The sequence below is a fragment of the Lissotriton helveticus genome, chromosome 1_1 (genome assembly GCF_964261635.1).
Source record: "Lissotriton helveticus chromosome 1_1, aLisHel1.1, whole genome shotgun sequence".
Taxonomy (NCBI): Eukaryota; Metazoa; Chordata; class Amphibia; order Caudata; family Salamandridae; genus Lissotriton; species Lissotriton helveticus.
Window position 1 is genome coordinate 388,747,201 of NC_136057.1, and position 15,297 is coordinate 388,762,497.

At 45.6% G+C, this 15,297-nt stretch overlaps 1 protein-coding gene across 1 annotated transcript in view; it reads left to right on the forward strand.

Moving 5' to 3' along the window:
• The window catches only part of ITFG2 (integrin alpha FG-GAP repeat containing 2), a 706,948-nt gene that overhangs the window by 54,804 nt on the left and 636,847 nt on the right, over positions 1–15,297 (forward strand). The window contains exon 3 of the mRNA XM_078673726.1: positions 7,135–7,176. Coding sequence (XP_078529852.1) covers positions 7,135–7,176 — 42 coding nt within the window. The remainder of the gene's footprint in view (positions 1–7,134; positions 7,177–15,297) is intronic.

Here is a 15,297-nt window from a genome sequence, read left to right on the forward strand (position 1 = left end):
TAACAGTGGGTGGAGCAGAAGGCGTGACGCGTAGCAGTCGCGAGAGATAACAGTAAAAGTAGGTGTAACTGGGAGTATACATAGACATGTGATGCAAACGTAACAGAATATGTCATGAATGGGCGGAAACATAGGAGGGGGCTACCTAAGGAGCCGGGACCTCTAACCTAATGGTGCGCGTAAACTGGCAATGACGTGTTACTAGGAGAAGCTGGGGGCTACGAACTCTGTGCTAGGAGCAGAGACTAGAGTCTGGAGGGTCGGAGCGACATGTACCTAAACCCTATCTGGTATCTGATGTTTAGGGAACATGTTGATATAAACTAGAAGTCATGAGGGGAAAAGCTAACTTGATTCTAAGACTGGACCATGCATTATTCTACATGTAGTGCGTGATGAAGAATATTAAATGACCATTAAATACAGTATTTCTCTAACGTGGAGACGAGAAGGCTAGACAATGACGGAAACTATTGATGCAGTTCAGTAGCTTAGGAATGCAGAAGAGGAGGACTGAACTGATAACTGGAACTATAACATACTTTTGGCAGACTCAGAGGCAGAGCCAAGCTGCACCGGGCACTGCGAGGCAGGAAGTAAGTGAAGGGTCGAGGATACAGGTGGGGGCTGTATCGCTCCTCAGCGAGGCTTTCAGGAGACAGGAGCTGAATCTGTGGTCCGGGCCCTGTTGAGGCCTAGAAACGGGGACTTTATAATGGAATAACGTGCACACTGAGAAACGTGACAACGTAACTTTACATAGGCCTGATATTCGTAGTATTCACGAGGACTGGAAAATAGCATACTAGAGGTGGACACAACTATAATTGCGTCTTTATCAGACATGGGGAATAACATATGCATATTGGTCATGCACACATAACATATGATGGATGAGGCGTAGGGACACAGAACATGGCAAAATTTACTTTTCCACAATAGTTGGAGCGTAAGTCATCAACAGGTTCATGTACATAGCACCAATATAATATATAACATAGTACTCATATAACGTATAGTACAGGTACGAGGTAGCAGGCAAAATTGGAGCGTCGGCCATCCACTCGCTGTAAATAAACACGTGCATAGGAATATATAGGCAATATCATAGCGCCAGACTGGTAATACTGTTCATAATGTAAACCACGCGAAATTGTTCAAGTGTATTTAGCCATAAGGATACTTTTAACTTCTTTCTTAAAAAGAAGGGAGGAAGAGATGAGTCTTGTTTCAGGAGGAAGTGCGTTCCAGATCCTGGGCGCCATACCAGAGAAGGAGCGTTTGTAGGTTTTTTCCTTCCGGAATCTTCGCGGTTTCAGCAGAAGATTGTTCGTGCTCCTGGTGGTTCTGGACCCACCTGAGATTGTCAACTTATGAGTGAGGTAGCTGGGTGATTTCAAGTGTATAGCCTTGTGCGTCATGCAGGCAATTTTCAGCTGAATTCTGGCTTCCAGAGGCAGCCAGTTCAAGGCTTTGAAGTCAGGAGAGATATGCGAATGCTTTTTTGATCCAGTGATGAGTCTTGCTGCCGCATTTAGTGACGCTCTTAGGGGTGCAGTTGTCGTTAGGGGGAGGCCGCAGAGGGCCACGCTGCCATAGTCTATGCGAGGGATGACTAGAGCTTGTACTGCTGTTTGGAAGTCTTTTGCTGGGAGGAAGGGTTTCAGTTTTCTCAAGGTGTTTATTTGGACGTTCGCCCCCTTAGTAGCCTTGCTGATATGCTGCTGCATGCTGAAGTTTGTGTCTAGTGTTATGCCTAGGGATTTAGCTGAGTCCACGATGGTCGGTTGGACATTGAGTGCTGTTAGGTGCTTAAGCCATGTTTGAGCGGAAGATATTTTCGTGGGAGGTGAGATTAGGAGGAACTCAGTCTTCATAGCATTGAGTTTGAGGTGGTTGTCAGCCAACCAAGATTGGGTGCTTCTGATCGTTGAATTCAGACTCAGGATGTCTTTGGGGGATTGTAACTTGAGATATATTTGAGTGTCATCGGCGTACATGTGAAAGTGTACATTGGATGCTTGTAACAGAGTGGTGAGAGGTTCCATAACTAGGTTGAACAAAGTAGGGGATAAGCAGGATCCTTGAGGGACGCCTAACGATACCGGTACTGGGGAAGACATTAGGTTTTTGCTCTTGAATTTTTGAGACCTGTTGTGAAGAAAGGAAGTGAACCAGCGAAGCACAGTCCCAGATAGGCCCATTCTTGATTTTAGGAGTTCGAGTAAGCTCTCATGTTTCACTGTGTCGAATGCCGAAGAGAGATCAAGAAGGATGAGGAGGCAGGTATTGTTTTGATCTAACATTTGGATGGCGTCGTCGATAATGTGAGTCATAGCGGTTTCAGTACTGTGCCCTGCTCTGAAGCCTGATTGGTGTGGGTTGAGGAGATCAAACTGTTCTATGTGCTTTGTCATTTGCAATTGGACGCATTTTTCTAGCAGCTTGGCGAGAGTGGGAATGTTGGTAATCGGACGGTAGTTGTTTAGATCGGTGGGGTCGGCTGTTGGTTTCTTCAGTAAAGGTGTAACTTGACCAACTTTGAGGGAGTCCGGGATGGTTCCTTGTTGTAGTGAACTATTGATAATTTTAGTCCAGAGTGGGAGTAGCAGAGGGATGAAGTCTTTTACGGCGTTAGCAGGAAGAGGGTCAGTGAGGTGATTGGATGGTTTTAGAGTGCTGAGTATTCTGCCAATTTCTCCTTCAGAGTAGGTGTCAAAGGATGACCATGTCGCATTGTTTTTTAGTTCAATGGGTGTTATGCAGTTGGGTATTGAGTACAGGCTTGCGTCATTGCGGAGGTCTCTCTTTATATTGTCAGTTTTATTGTTGAAGAAAGCTGCGAAATCTTCACAAGAAGGGGTAGTGCTGATAATGTCGACAGCTGGGGGTTGTTCCTTAGATTGAGATCGAATTAGTTCGAACAATTTACTTGGACGGTTTTTAGCTTGGTCTAGCTGGATTCTGAAGAACTCTGACTTTGAGCGTTTTATTTTCCTGAAGTATGCATTTCTCTTTTTCCTAAGAGTTTTGAGATGCAATGTCGAGGGAATTGATCTCCAGGTACGCTCTGCCGATCGCATAGCCCGTCTCTCTTCATTGAGACTCCCGTTGTACCAGGGGTTGGATTTCTTCGTGGATACTCTTTTCAATTGCATTGGAGCGGCCTCATTGATTATTGTGGCCATGGAGTTGAGATAGTGGTCAGTTAGGACCAGCACATCAGAGGTGTCGGTAGGGGGGAGTAGGAGATTGCAGCTGTTGGGGGGTAGAGAGTTTGGATTGAGTTTCCTCATGTCTCTTTTCCAGACTTTGGGCATGGCGTATTGCACCGGGATGAGTTTTACCTTTTCCTTGATGATGAATGTTATAATATGGTGGTCTGACCAGTCACAAGGTTGTATTGAGTCGAGTTGAGTGGTGCCTTCTTTGGAAATGACCAGGTCGAGGGTCGAGCCTTTGTCGTGTGTCGGAGTTTTGCAAATTTGAGTGAGGTCAGATGCGGTAAGGAAACTTTTGAGGCTGTTAACTACTGCGTCACTGCCATCATTCCAATGGAGATTGTAGTCACCAAGGTAAATTTGTGTGTGTAGCCGTCCTGCGTTGATTAATATTGTGTCCATGAGTTGTTGGGAGAAGACGAGGTTGTCCCCCGGGGGGTGGTACATGATGTGTAACGAGCATACAGGTTTATTCTCACTGGTGACATCAAGGCAGAAGTATTCACAGGAGGTAAGAGAAGGGGCGGTGACTTTATTAATAGAGAGGTTGCTCTTGTAAATGCAGGCGATTCCGCCACCTGTCTTGTTGGGCCTGTCAAGTCTAGTGATGTAGTAGTTGGGGGGGACTAGGATGTCCATGATAGGATTGGAGGATTCAGTTAACCATGTTTCAGTTAGTATGGCCAGGTCAAGGTTCCTAGACCGGATGAGGTCAGCGACCTCCATCGAGTGTTTTTGGGCCGACCTACAGTTGAGAAGTGTGCATTTGAGACTGGGGGTGCAGGGGGAGGTGGAGGGTTCCGTAGTGAGAGGGACTTTGGTGAGGTTGTTGGGAACAGAGCCTCTGTTGCTATACGTGGGGTGCCTACTGGGGTTGGAGAGAATCGTAGAAATGGACATGTGCGTGGTGGCTAAGCTCTTTTGGGTTGCCGGGACATATGTGCTGAGTAGGGTTTGTATGTCGCGGTCCGAGAGAGTCTTGATAGCGCGCTGGGGGCGGTTGGCGGTATTGCGAGAGGGGATAGAGGTCCAATGTGAGGGGTGGTTCGGAAGTGTCTTGATAGTGCGCTTAGGCCTGTTGGAGGTATTGCGAGAGGGGATAGAAATCCCATGTAAGGGGTGCCTAAGATGTGGGGGGGTGTTGTTCATTCGTTGACATGTGGTCGTGCGGGAGGGGTGCGGGAGGAGTAATTCTTTGAGCGAGTGAAGCTCTTCTTTCACTTGGAGGAGGGCGGTCATAATTATATCCAGCGTGACGTTGGGAGTGGGGTTAGAGTTATTGGCAGGGTAATCAGCGACAGGCGGGGTGAGGCAGATGCGGGACGAGTGGAGACTGGTCGTTGTGGGGGGGCAAGTGTAGTGCTGGGGGGTGAGAGTGGGGGGACAGATGTTGAGGGGGGAGTGGGTACCAGGAGTGGAGGGAGGGCTAAGGGTGGGAGGGAGTGAACTGTTGAGGGAAGGGTGGAGACTTGGAGTGGCGGGAGGGGATATGTTAAAGGTGGGGTGTATGTCTGGCCTGGGTTGAGTGTCGGGCATACGGGGGGCGCTGATGAGGGGGGAGTGGAGGCTCGGAGTGTCGGGAGTGCATGGAATGAGGGGGGCGATGTCGAGGGAGGGGTGTATGTCAGTATTTCTTTGGGTGGGGGTGGAGGGGGAGATGTTGAGGGAGGGGTGTAGGTCTGGAGTGCGTTGCGTGCAGAGACTGGAAGGGGCGCCGTTGAGTGAGGAGTGGAGGCTCGGAGTGTCGGGAGTGCAGGGAGTGAGGGGGGAGATGTCGAGGGAGGGGTGTATGTCAGTATTTCTTTGGGTGGGTGTGGGGGGGGAGATGTTGAGGGAGGGGTGTAGGTCTGGAGCGCGTTGAGTGCAGAGACTGGAAGGGGCGCCGTTGAGTGAGGAGTGCGGGCTAGGGGTGGCGGGAGTGCAGGGAGTGAGTGGGGAGATGTTGAAGGAGGTGTGTCTGACATGAGTTGTTTGAGTGCAAAGAGTAGGGTGGGGGGTGATGAGGGAGGAGTGGGGGCCAGGAGGGGGGACGCAGGGAGTGGGGGGAGAGAGGACACGGGTGGGGGAGCTAGGTGCGGCACGGGTGTGGGGGGTGGCGGGGGTGGGGAGATTGGAGGGGTAATTGGGAGGACACAGAGTCGCGTTGTGAGGGTCAGAGGCGGTGGGTCGTTCTGAGACGTTAGTTGGACGTGAGGAGCTCTGGTTCAGTTGTATTGGGGTATTAGTGGAGGGCCGCCGATTTGAGAGGTGCTCTTTGAAAGTGGGGAACAGGTCGTCTAGTAGTTCCAGGTTCCTGTCTGTGGCTTGAATTAGAACAGTCCCGTTATTGTAAATAGTAATGGCTGTACTGCCAGGGAAGCGATTGGATGGAGCGATGGAGAGTGATAGTCCATGAGCGGATTTCCTGATGGTGGAGACGTTGAGCAAGGCCTGGAAGGTTTTTCTCCATTGAGCTCTACGTGCGGTGTGGAAGATGATATCGGTGTTCAGGGATCCCTTAGCCGGAGAGAAGTAGGTGTCGGCAAAGGGTCTTTCAGGGTGGGACCTCAGGAGGTTGTGTTTAAAGCGTTTAGCGGCTTTTTTTGTGAGTGCGGGTGGGTAGATTATTTTAAATGTGTGATTGCCGCAGTGATCCATGTTAGGAAGGTGCAGGGTGGGTGTGGGAGATTAAGCAGGGGAGATGTGCAGGATAGCAGATGGATGCAAACAAAATACCAATGCCTGTATACGGTATGTTACATAGGTCAAAAGAGGCGACTGCAGACCATATGTTATAGGTGTCAGAAAGGGCACTAGTGGGACAATATGTTACATGGGTCACCTGAGATAGCTGCAGACCATGTGTTACAGGGACAGAAGAGGCACTAGTGAGTGAGCTCAATATGTATTAGCAACTAGGTGCATTATAGGCATAAAAGGCGAAGGGAGCAGCATACATAGGTATATAACTATATATATAAACAATCAGCTATGCGTATAATACTGCTGAAATATTGTGGCAAAAACATATGTCCACTGCAATTTAAAGCGTCAGGTGACGCTAGTGAGCAGGGTGAGATAGGTGCAATAGGTGCAGCGTGAATTAAGTGTAGGTGGATATATCCAGGTACACGTGGGAGTGTAATACTGCAGTAAAGGTATGGACTCTATCACACGGAGGTGTAGGTACATAGATATGTGAAGGGTAAACAATGTACTCGAGTGTGTGGTGATGTAAATACCTTTTTTTTTTTTTTTTTTTTTTTGGCAATTACTGCAGCTCAGCAAATTGTTCAGGATGGTTGCCGCAATAGTATGTAGTCAGACAGCAGTGTTAGTCCTTTGTCAGTTATTGTCAATGTTCGGGATGACCAGTTTCCCTTTCTGCTGAGGGCGAGTTAGTCTTATTTCAGTGTTGCTACTTCCTGGTTGCTGCTTGGGGGGATATGTATATAGTCAATTGTTAATACAAGCAAAAGCCTTATACACAAATTTTATCTAGAGTTAATCATATATTAATTTAGGATACAAGACTACATTAATAAAAGTTTTATATATTTAAATGTTTTTATTTAGGTGTATACATGTAAGAACATTTCAACAATAATATCACTATAATGTCTGTAAACTTATGAGGAGGAAAGAGTGGTTAAAACTCTACAGTATGTATGAATAGTTACTTTACAATGTAGTCTCTTAGTATATGGCGGAGCTCTGCATGATGCGTTTGTTTTGCCTATTCTATGTGAAGATAATGAGATTCATGGGAAAAAGTTCTGAAACCTGATAGATTATTTTTATCACATAGGGCCATCACGCTATTTACAAGAAGTCTTTCATGCACCATAATAACATAACTGAAATCCTACTCCCATTGTACTCCTTTTCCAGCTGCTCTCCTCCAGATCTCACACGTGTTTCCTTCTTGTTTCAGTTGACCTGTGTTGGTGTGGGAGATGTATGCAACAAAGGAAAGGTAAGATGTGTGTGGAGATTCTTGTATTGCGCACACCTACCCAGGCAGAGGCGGTGCACTCCTTTGTGCCCATCCCCTTAGATGGAAAGGCTGGTGACAAGTGCTTTTCTTTTTGGACAGATGCTCGCAGGGGCATAAGGAGGGGGCTAGAATAGATAGGGGTCCACGGAGCTCAGTTAGTTTTTAGGGTGCTTAATTGGTATGGGTAAAGTGGGTAATCAATACGAACATGTGTAAATCATTTAATGTCCTCAAGCACCAGTAATTGAGATCCAGGTTGTGAAAATTACGATTTTCCCTAATCAAATGATTTTCTGTGTAGAGGCAAAGTCAATACATTGGTCTTTCGAAATGGAGTATTATAATTCGCTGTATGGTAGGACTCAAGCAAAACCTCATTGACCTAAAAAAGGCAGATAGGGATTCCAGACTGCTTGTATTTCAGGAAAGGTAGGACCGAGCACTTCCAGATGAAACATCCCTTTCATAGTTAGGCCTAGATTAATTTAAATAAGGTTGGTCCACGGCTGGAATGGCATAAACAAGGTGAAAATACAAGATGGACTGGAATATGGCCCAGAACAATTGCCAGTGGCTGAGATTAAGTTAAACATTACACCCATCACTTTGTGTGCTGTCTAATTCTCAGTGCACTGTTGTTGCATTACACTTCCCAGTTGTCATTGAGAATGGCAGAGCTCAAATTGTAAACCCCTGCGAGGTGAACTCCTGGTGTCGCAATGCATTGAGTGGTTACTGGCAACAGTTGGTTTCACCAGGTGAAAACGGTCCCTTGTTTACTTACATTGTGTCTTTGACAGTGCTGACATTTTGGGGTCAAAGCAGCAGCCCTGAGGACTGCTCCATGCTCCTCGAATTATGAACCCTTTCTTTTCAATGATTGTTGCTCGCTGTACAAATGTGTTACAAACGCTAATGCTGGGTCAGTGGTCTGCAGACCTTTTCTGGCTTTGTACACTGCACTCTTGTTGTGCATAGTGTACAGCGGATTTCTGATTCATGAATATTAATGAGGTAAGACGGTGTGTGCCTCTTGCATCCTTTGGTGCTTGAGGATTACGGTGTGAGCATCATATTTCTGATTCTGACTTAGAGTGAAAATGCTTTTTCCTTGCACACTTTGGCCCTCGTGACAATTGTCCCAGAAAATGAGCTGGTAATTTCCCTCCCACAGAATTGCCAATGCTGGGGGTACTGTTAACTACTTCTGTGGGAATATTTCACCCCTTGCCGAGTAGGACCCTGTGCGTCTGCTAAGAATTGATGAATTACTGGATAAATCAGCAATTTTGGGAACCATTTCATTCAGTAATTCCTCATTTTGACCCAGACTTTCGCCAGGAAAGGTTTGCTGTTTTCAGTAGTCAATATGTGGGTGAAAATGAACAGATACATGGTTTTCCTGTGGATCTAATGATTCAGATGAGCTGATAACTACAGTCACATGGCCCCATCGAAGTAAAGGCAACTTGAAAAGTGGGCCATTTTGGACAGCTTTCTCAGCATAGAGAATAAGTTATATTCTCATAAGTAATTGAAAGCAAAGAACACCAATAAGGAAATAGGCAATTTCCCCAATTGGAGTTAATATTTGTTGCTGTGTGGCACTTGTGATACATGGTCAGTTAGATTCAGAAATGCATACTTGTAGTCTAGTGAGGTAGTTTGACTTTCTGATGAAACAGTTTGAGTTGAGAAGGATAAGACAAGGAAGCTACTAAACAGGATTATTGAGAGGTATAAAATTGGCCACCATTACTTTGGTGAGGGAAACCAGCATTGGCAAAGCCAATAGGTCTCGCCTATGCAAGAGCTATTGGCTGTGGCAGTATGTTTTAGCCCTGTTGTACATCAGCGTGCCTGCTGTTCAGCATCGCTAAAGGTTAGTGGCCTAAAGGAGAGTGTTGTGTCTTGGAGTGTCGTGGAGGGATTAGAAGGTGGTGAAGTGGGGTAGAGCAGAGTGGAGTGGAGTGGCGTAGAGGGTGTTGCATAGAATTTTTAGAGTAGAGCGGAGTAGATTGTCGTGGTGTGGCATAGAGTGTAGTAGAGTGGCTTGGCACAGAGTAGAGCATTGTAGAGTGGAGTATCATGGAGTGGTGTGGAGTAGTGTGTCATAGAATAGAGTGGAGTAAAGTGGCATAGAAGGAGTTGTGTGTAGTGGAGTGTCCTGTCATAGAGTAGAGTAGAGTAGAGTGTTGTGTCGTAGAGTGGCCTAGAGTGAAGTGGCATAAAGTGCAGTGGTGCAGAGCAGATTGGCATAGAGTGCGTTGGTTTTGAGTGCAGTGACTGTGTGAGTACAGTGGTTTAAAGTATTTTAGTATGACTCTTCAAACCCAAGCAGCCATTTTATATGTAGTTCTTGAGGTTCTTGCTAAGGGTGTCATATGATACTATGGTGAAATATTTATAAAGCCCGTCATATGCTTGAACATCTACCAGTCTGTAATCAACTGCTGAAACACAATCTAAAAAAACTACTTGCCTAGATTTTAAGTTGAAAAAACAGCCTTTTAAATTTGTTCAGAAATTGAAAAAGTGATGGATCTGCCTAATACTTTAAGAATAAGTCGTTAAGGTGTACTCTGTTTCAACACACAACTACAAGACATACACATAATGACCATTTATATAACACACACCATAAGTTGAATACTTTTATGATGATTAATATTTGCCATTGCATCCTATGCCCACTGGTAGGCATTTCGTAAATCTTTGAAGAAGGAAAGTTTCTGTCAGCCATTCAGAGATTCAAACTTGGGTTGTATGCAGATCATTGCGTCCGATGTTATTTGTTATGTGCAGGGCGGACATGGATTACACCAAACATTTAGTTGATTCACTGGGGATACCCTATCAGTGGCAGCTGTTGCATTTCTTTATTCCGCTTCCGGTTCATGATCACAGGAGCACCGAGCTCTGCCATTTTAGGCTTTTTCTCTTTGGAAGAATTTTCAAACATTCTCAAAATAACTTCACTTGACATTGTTTTCTGACAAAAAGAAAATAGGGTTTCATCACAAGATGCCTACAATGTCTTACGAAGTGGAGTACCTGTGGGGGAAAAGAGACCAAAACAGACCATCACAGTGTCTGTATTGTGTACCTTCCTTCCTCCCATCATCCAAACTCCTTTAAATTTTACAAGGAAATGTCCAGGAGGACATTGAAGGACAGCAAGAACATTTGAGTACATGGTCTGCAGGAAGTACCAGCAGAAGTGTTCAAATTTGGCATCTTAAAAATCTGAGGGATGTGAGAGAGTGCCCCCCCAACACATCTTCTTCCATCATTTCCAGGGACCCCTTGGTACAAAGTAAAAAGGGTAGGTCATCACTTTCGTACAGTAGAGGGTTGGTTCACCGTTGAGGCAACTGTCGACATCGGAGAGGAAAAGATGTCAGTGTCAAAGTTTAGGAAAGTCGAGGAAGATGACATCTGGCCGGCCTTTCCAATTATCTGTGGACTGGGTCCGTAAGATGAAGAAGAGGATATTGCGGCATATACTTGATTCAGACTTCTCCAGGACATACTCACCATTCTGAGCTGTCTCAGCTGGGCAATGCTGTCTTCTGCCTGCTTTTGCTTCCAGTTCATGGTTTCCAGCATGAGGTGCTTTCTGGCTCCACCTCCTACTTCATCCTTCTCCACCAGCTTTAAATCAACATCCCTGCTTATTCAATTAAAAACAATGATGCATTACATCAACAAGCAGTGGGGCTGAAAGTTCAAATCCCAGTCTCGAGAACTGGAGATAGCCACAACAGCTAATTTCCTTGGTTTTCAAAATGTGGTTGCAAACTCTCTCAGCAAGTCAATTCAGGAGAATCATGAATGTCTTTTGTGAATGGGTTTTTCCCAAATGGATTTATTTACAATACATAGAAAACAGGAAATGTGTCTGTTAATAATCCAATTATCACCATAAAGGCACTGTAAGGAATGCTGTTTTGATAATCTGACTAAATGACTTTGTGTATGTAGTTCCTCCAATCCACTGGTTCTCTCAGTCATCGTCAAACTAACGAGCGACAACGCAAGGAGTTTCTTAATCGCTCTTGAGTGTGTAAGTCAATGGTGGTTCACCAACCTACCGAATCTATTGGAACGTCCACACAAGAGTCTTCCGTGCAGACCCGGATATTCTATTCATGTTCAGGGACCAGATCCTGCATTTCAGTCTTCCATCATTGAACTTAGCAGCTTGGCACCTGAAGTTTAACAGTATGGACATTTAAATGTTCGTCAAGATTGTATGAACATTCCAATAAGGATGACGGTTCCACATCTGATAATTTGAAGTATTTATTAAAGTTTACAGTAAATACCACCAACCCTTCAAGACAGCGATCAATTCCAAAGTAACTGTTGTTCTGTTCAAACTCCAGAACATTCAGCTGCGTGGTACCCCACATCTCGGGATGACTTACCTGACATTCCACGCGTAGCAACTGATCCAACCTAATACAGATCTGGAAAATTGTTCCGCTACTTCAGTATTCAATTTCAACCAAACTAGGTTCCATTTACAGTAAGGCTTCCTACTTCTAAGTGAGGCAAAAGGTGATAGTGATGTCACAGTACAAGATGTACCCCGATGAGCCCACCAGACTTCTCTCAACACATTTTTCAGAGATTTCTTATTAAGAAGCCCACTGTGCACAACTCTTCACTGTCTTATTCATACTCTCTGCTAAACAGTTAGCGTGAGGTGAATAAAGAGCTGTCTTGAAGTGTACAATGGACAATTCTTTGAGAACATTTCCCCCATTTCCTGGTATGCAAATTGTACCCCATTATCAGTGACAAGACTTTTGGGAATACCTTCCCTAGAGAATTCCTCTCTCAAGAATTCAATAACTGTTCTGGTATTTACTGAAGACACATATTTAGTGACTACCCACTTTGATGTGCAATCTACCAGTAGTATGACATATCTTTAATCATGATCCGTTAAATCAAAGAGACCCAATTTACTCCAAGGCTCTACTGGAATTATAACTGGAGACAAGGGTACTATGTGCGTTTTATTTGTCTTGTCATTGTTTGCACAATACAAATAATCTTTTACAACTTTTTCCACCTCATGATCCATTCCCAGCCGCCATTACCAGTCATGTAGTCTTTCCTTTGTCTTGTTCCTTCCCAAATGCTCTTCAAGCAAGATGCTTGAAAGTATATTGGGAACTACACCCCAAAAAATTGTCTGCTCATGACATTCACACTATTATTGTTCTATCCGATAATTGTAATACACCCTTGTATAGAATAGAATGAAAATATTCCTAGACTTTGTATAATAATCATGGGTTCCAGCAGTAGTGGCCTCGGAGCTGCGTTGTTACAAGAGAGAGATGCTTAGGCGGTTGTGATGCAAACACCTGTAGGGTTGTACGTGAGGCAGTCTTCTTATTCTGTAAGTGAATGTTAGTCACTTACTTCCCAATTGGGTGCTCACCATTTTAGAGCAAACACCGAGGGAACTGAATTTACCCCTAAATACGATCCATAAATCTTTTTTTTCTTGTAATGTAACAGTTACAAAATGAAATCCCCCCCCACCCCCCCCTTAACCTGGAATACTTAGAGTCATGGAAAAGCAAACAAATGAATAGGCAACATCGTGAGGAAATAACCAGACTTCGCACCATGCACTGTGTCCAATAAACCTTAAGAGACACCCCCCGCCTCTCCATCAGATCCCGATTCCTGCGCCGAGAATAATTTGCCACTGGTCCCTTCGGAATCGCTCTGTGAAGATCGCCCTCTCATTGCTAATCCAGAGATACACATGGCGCGCCAGACAAGCAGGTCCTCTTGTAATTTCTCATCCCTCCTGGTACTCTGCATATGTGTTTCTTCGGCTAGGGACCATTCTCTCACGTCTCTAAGCCATATGGTTATCTCTGGGGCCCTCTGTCCCATACATGTTGTAGCTACCCTGTGCCTTGCCAGCACTAACATCAGTTGCAGTAATTTATAAGAAAGTTTCTGTTTCCTCGGCTTAGGGACCAACGCCAGTAAGCAATGTAAGGGTGTTAGCGTGATCTGGAGGCCTGTCGTGGCGATTATGTGATCTACAACGCTTGCCCAGAAGCACCTAATTAATGGGCAGTCCCAGGCTAAGTGCAGGAAGCCCGCCCCCTCCGCTCTACATCTGGGGCAACTGTCTCCTCCGTCCTCCGAATAGCGACTCAACAAAATCGGGGTGAGGTAGGTACGGTGCAGGAAGTTAAAGTGTATTAATTTAAAGCGCGCATTACATGATACTTTGCTCGTCCGAGCCCCTATGCGCTTGCGCTGTCCCTGGTCCAGCGGCGAGCCCAAATCTGCTTCCCAGGCCGCCCAGGAGTCTCATTTCATAGCTGCGTTTAGCAGGGAGATTAGTCTGCGTCCCCTGCCGCTGTCCTCTATTAAGAACAAAGGCCTCTTCTGCCTGCTCATATGTCAGGAAGGTCTCAGTAGAATATAGATCGGCCAGGACCTCACAGCCCCCCTCTTTCCATTTACGGAAGGACATATGTTGCATAGCTGCCAAGGTTTCAGATTGCTATGTGTGACATTTTCATAATTTATGAGTGACATTTCAACAACTATGAGTGACACTTTTTTGCGAGCAAAATCAAGCAACGTAGACGATAGAAACATATACATATCATAAATTACACCCATTTGAACAAAGTGACTGCGCCAGGAAAGGCATATTTTCACAGCATAGGAAGTCTGTGCAACGGAGGGAGATCATGACTTACACCATCACCTCCAAGTTTTCAGATTGGTTGTGTATGACATTTCCATTGTTTCAATGCACTTCTGAGTGGCATTGAACTGCAAATGAGTGAAACTGATAATGATATTGAAAAAGCTAAAATACAAGATTCTTCAAACTATTGAGAAGTGAGAAGGCTTAAAAAATACTTGACACTAATGCAAAACTCCTGAAAACCGCTTTGTGAGTTGATTAAATAAAAACAGTTGAGGCACCATTGTTCATCTTAAGTAAGTAACTCTGCTGTATCAGCCAGTATAGACAAAGCTGAAGGAGACGTGTTTTGCATAAGTTGCACTCTCTGTCCATTTAGGCTTGCTGCCATAATTAATTTTGATCAGAACAAAAATCATGAGTTTAACCCACGCACGCCCAACAGGCCCAACAGACCCAACAGGCCCACAAATAGACTTAAATAATCACCCCATATATTTACTGACCTGCTGTCTCGAGACTGGCGGCGGATGGCAGTGGAACAGCAACAGGAGGGAAAGCTGCAACCTGTAACATCCTTGTCTCAGGGGTAAAATCTGCTATTTATGCATGAAAAGGCTTGTTATCAGTGAAGGCCTAGGAAATCAGTTTACTTTACTGAAATGAGAACGAGCCGACAGCAATTGGCCGATGCAAGCTATACGAAAGTGACACCGTCGTGGACTTTCACTTACTTATAGAGTGACGACCCGACTGCTGGACAATTACTGCACTGCTGCAACGCCACGATGTGCACTCTGCCTGTCTTCATGATCCAGGCAGCTTCTGGCCACACTCGAGTCAACACCTCGGCCCCCGGCGCGGCCGCTCGCAGTCCTGGCCAGAGATGACTGTCGGAAGATCAGCTAGTTAGAACACCGGCTAAGCTGCCAGGTCAAGGTGGCGTAGATGGCTGCCCGCCGCAATTGATCATTCATTCCCCCTCTTGCGCGACGGCAGGCGGCCATGAGAGAGACTCTAGTCTCGTGCTGCCTGCAGTGCACTCCACATTCGGATTCCCCCGCCGCTTTTGCCTACTTCCTCCCGGACATGACATCCGGATTTTAATCCCGACCCCCATAGTGCCACGGTGATTGCCAGCACAGAATAGACTAAGAGGGCAGCCCCCTCCTCCCCGCCCGTAGTTAGAGCAGTGTGAGTCTGAGTGCGGCGCGCTGGCGCCACAACCTATTGCCCGCATTCATTGTTTGCAGAGTTACATTGTAGCGATCGCAGCCGCTCCACAGAGCAGAGCGCGCCGCAGATCTTTTAACTACTTAGGAACTCTGACTGAGCTCAACAAGCAGCACGTCTCTCTCTCGGAGCAGCAGAGAGCCCGGGCATTTTGCCACATGCCA